The 2,060-nt window shown below is 51.0% G+C and overlaps 1 protein-coding gene across 1 annotated transcript; it reads left to right on the forward strand.

The window, feature by feature from the left end:
• Window positions 1-321: 321 nt before the first annotated feature.
• Window positions 322-1,256, forward strand: TMCC1 (transmembrane and coiled-coil domain family 1; the record flags this gene model as incomplete). Its single annotated transcript, XM_010086253.1, has 1 exon — window positions 322-1,256. A coding segment is annotated over one exon (935 nt), but the record flags the coding sequence as incomplete, so codon positions are not given.
• Between the last annotated feature and the right edge of the window lie 804 nt (window positions 1,257-2,060).

The raw sequence follows: 2,060 nt of genomic DNA on the forward strand, positions 1-2,060 counted from the left end.
GGTCCTGGGGCTGGCGGTCTCGGGGTGTTGCAGCAAAACTTGGGAGAACTCAGCCTGGATGGCGTGTTGGTGCTTGAGGTTTTGTGGTTGTTTGGGGTCGTGAAGTTGGGTTAAGGATGGGTGATGGGTTTTTCTCAGCTTTTGTTAAATGTTTCTAAAGCACACGAAGCTCAATTTCTTGGTAGCGTACCCTGCGCTACTGAAAAAAATGCATTTCTGCAGTTACATCCACTCGTCAAGTTGCTTGGCACAAAAGAAGGAAAAGTTGTATATTAGTGAAGCTGGTGATTAGCGCTTATGTTTCTCTCTCTTCTTGCCTAGATCGAGCGATTGGAAGTCAGCAGCCTAGCGCAGACCTCCAGCGCAGTGGCCTCGAGCACTGATGGCAGCATCAATGCAGACTCTGTTGATGGGACCCCAGACCCTCAACGTACAAAAGTGGCGATCACACACCTGCAACAGAAGATACTGAAGCTGACTGAGCAGATCAAAATCGAACAAACGGCCCGTGATGACAATGTGGCAGAGTACCTGAAACTGGCCAACAATGCAGACAAGCAGCAGAGTGCCCGCATTAAGCAAGTGTTTGAGAAGAAAAACCAAAAGTCAGCCCAGACCATCTCGCAGCTGCAGAAGAAACTAGAACATTACCACCGAAAGCTGCGAGAGATTGAACAGAATGGGATCCCTCGGCAGCCGAAGGATGTCTTCAGGGATATGCATCAGGGCTTGAAAGATGTTGGAGCAAAAGTCACTGGCTTCAGTGAGGGAGTAGTAGACAGCGTGAAAGGTGGGCTTTCCAGTTTCTCCCAAGCCACGCATTCAGCAGCAGGAGCTGTGGTTTCCAAACCCCGGGAGATTGCCTCTCTCATAAGAAACAAGTTTGGGAGTGCAGACAACATTGCTAATCTGAAAGACTCCTTAGAAGAAGGCCAGGAAGATGGGACAGGAGGCAAGGCTCTAGGTGTTATTCAGAACTTTCAGTCAAGCCCAAAATATGGCAGTGAAGAGGATTGCTCCAGTGCCACGTCGGGCTCTGTGGGAGCCAACAGCACCACAGGGGGCCCTGTGGGAGCTTCCAGCTCCAAAACAAACACTCTGGATATGCAGAGCTCAGGGTTTGATGCAATACTGCATGAGATACAAGAAATTCGAGAGACACAGGCAAGACTGGAAGAATCATTTGAGGACCTCAAGGTTCGCTATCAGAGGGATTACTCATTGATAATGCAGACTCTGCAGGAGGAGCGGTACAGGTATGTACTTTTGTACTTTATTTCAGAATTAAATCCTGTGAGTTGCAGAGCACCAGAGCCCTGGATAGTACTACTCAGCAGGCTGTTCCCTGGGATTTTCTGCGTTCTTCGTGCGATTTCTCTCTCCCATTTTTGTCTTTTGTAAATAATATCTTGCTGCTCATCTCACTTTCTGTACAAGTAAGAAATAGTAAGGAAAAAGGTTATTTCATAGTGTTTTCAGGGTAAGAAGCCAAGACTAAAAAGTTTAGAAAGGTGTCCGAAAAGACCAGGAGTAAAGGGAAAGGCAGAGCGGTCCCTGGTCAGGTCAGCGGGAGCGGTGCCGGTGGCCCCGGGGAGGCAGCCCGGCAGTGTGGCGTGGCCGGAGCTCCTCCTGCCGCTGTGCAGGCGGTTGTCTCGAGCGGGACGCTGCATCCAGGCACAGCACAGCTGGAGGAGCGGCCTCGAAGCGCAGTAGAGACCCCGGGACTGATGTATGTTGTCAGCTGAAGTGGTGGTTATTCCCTGAACCCATGGTCACGCGGGTCCTCGCGCTAGTCCGATGTGAAGGGACATCAGTGGTGTGCCATCAGCCTTCGCTGAGCCCTCCCTGAGGGGAGCCCGGAGCCCAGCCGCCAGCCGAGGTGGTGAAAGCTGCTGGGAGAACCTGCACTCGCCTTACCAATGGTTAAAAAGATAGTAATATAGACCTGCCCGTTGGAGTGTTGATAGGAATTAATTAAAGGTGTGACCTTTAAAGAGGACCAGTTAAACCACACCGGGTGCCCGCCCCTGGTCCGCAGGAGCTCACGGGTTAATCACAGC

Source organism: Pterocles gutturalis, unplaced genomic scaffold, assembly GCF_000699245.1.
Source record: "Pterocles gutturalis isolate BGI_N339 unplaced genomic scaffold, ASM69924v1 C12139141, whole genome shotgun sequence".
NCBI classification, from domain to species: domain Eukaryota; kingdom Metazoa; phylum Chordata; class Aves; order Pterocliformes; family Pteroclidae; genus Pterocles; species Pterocles gutturalis.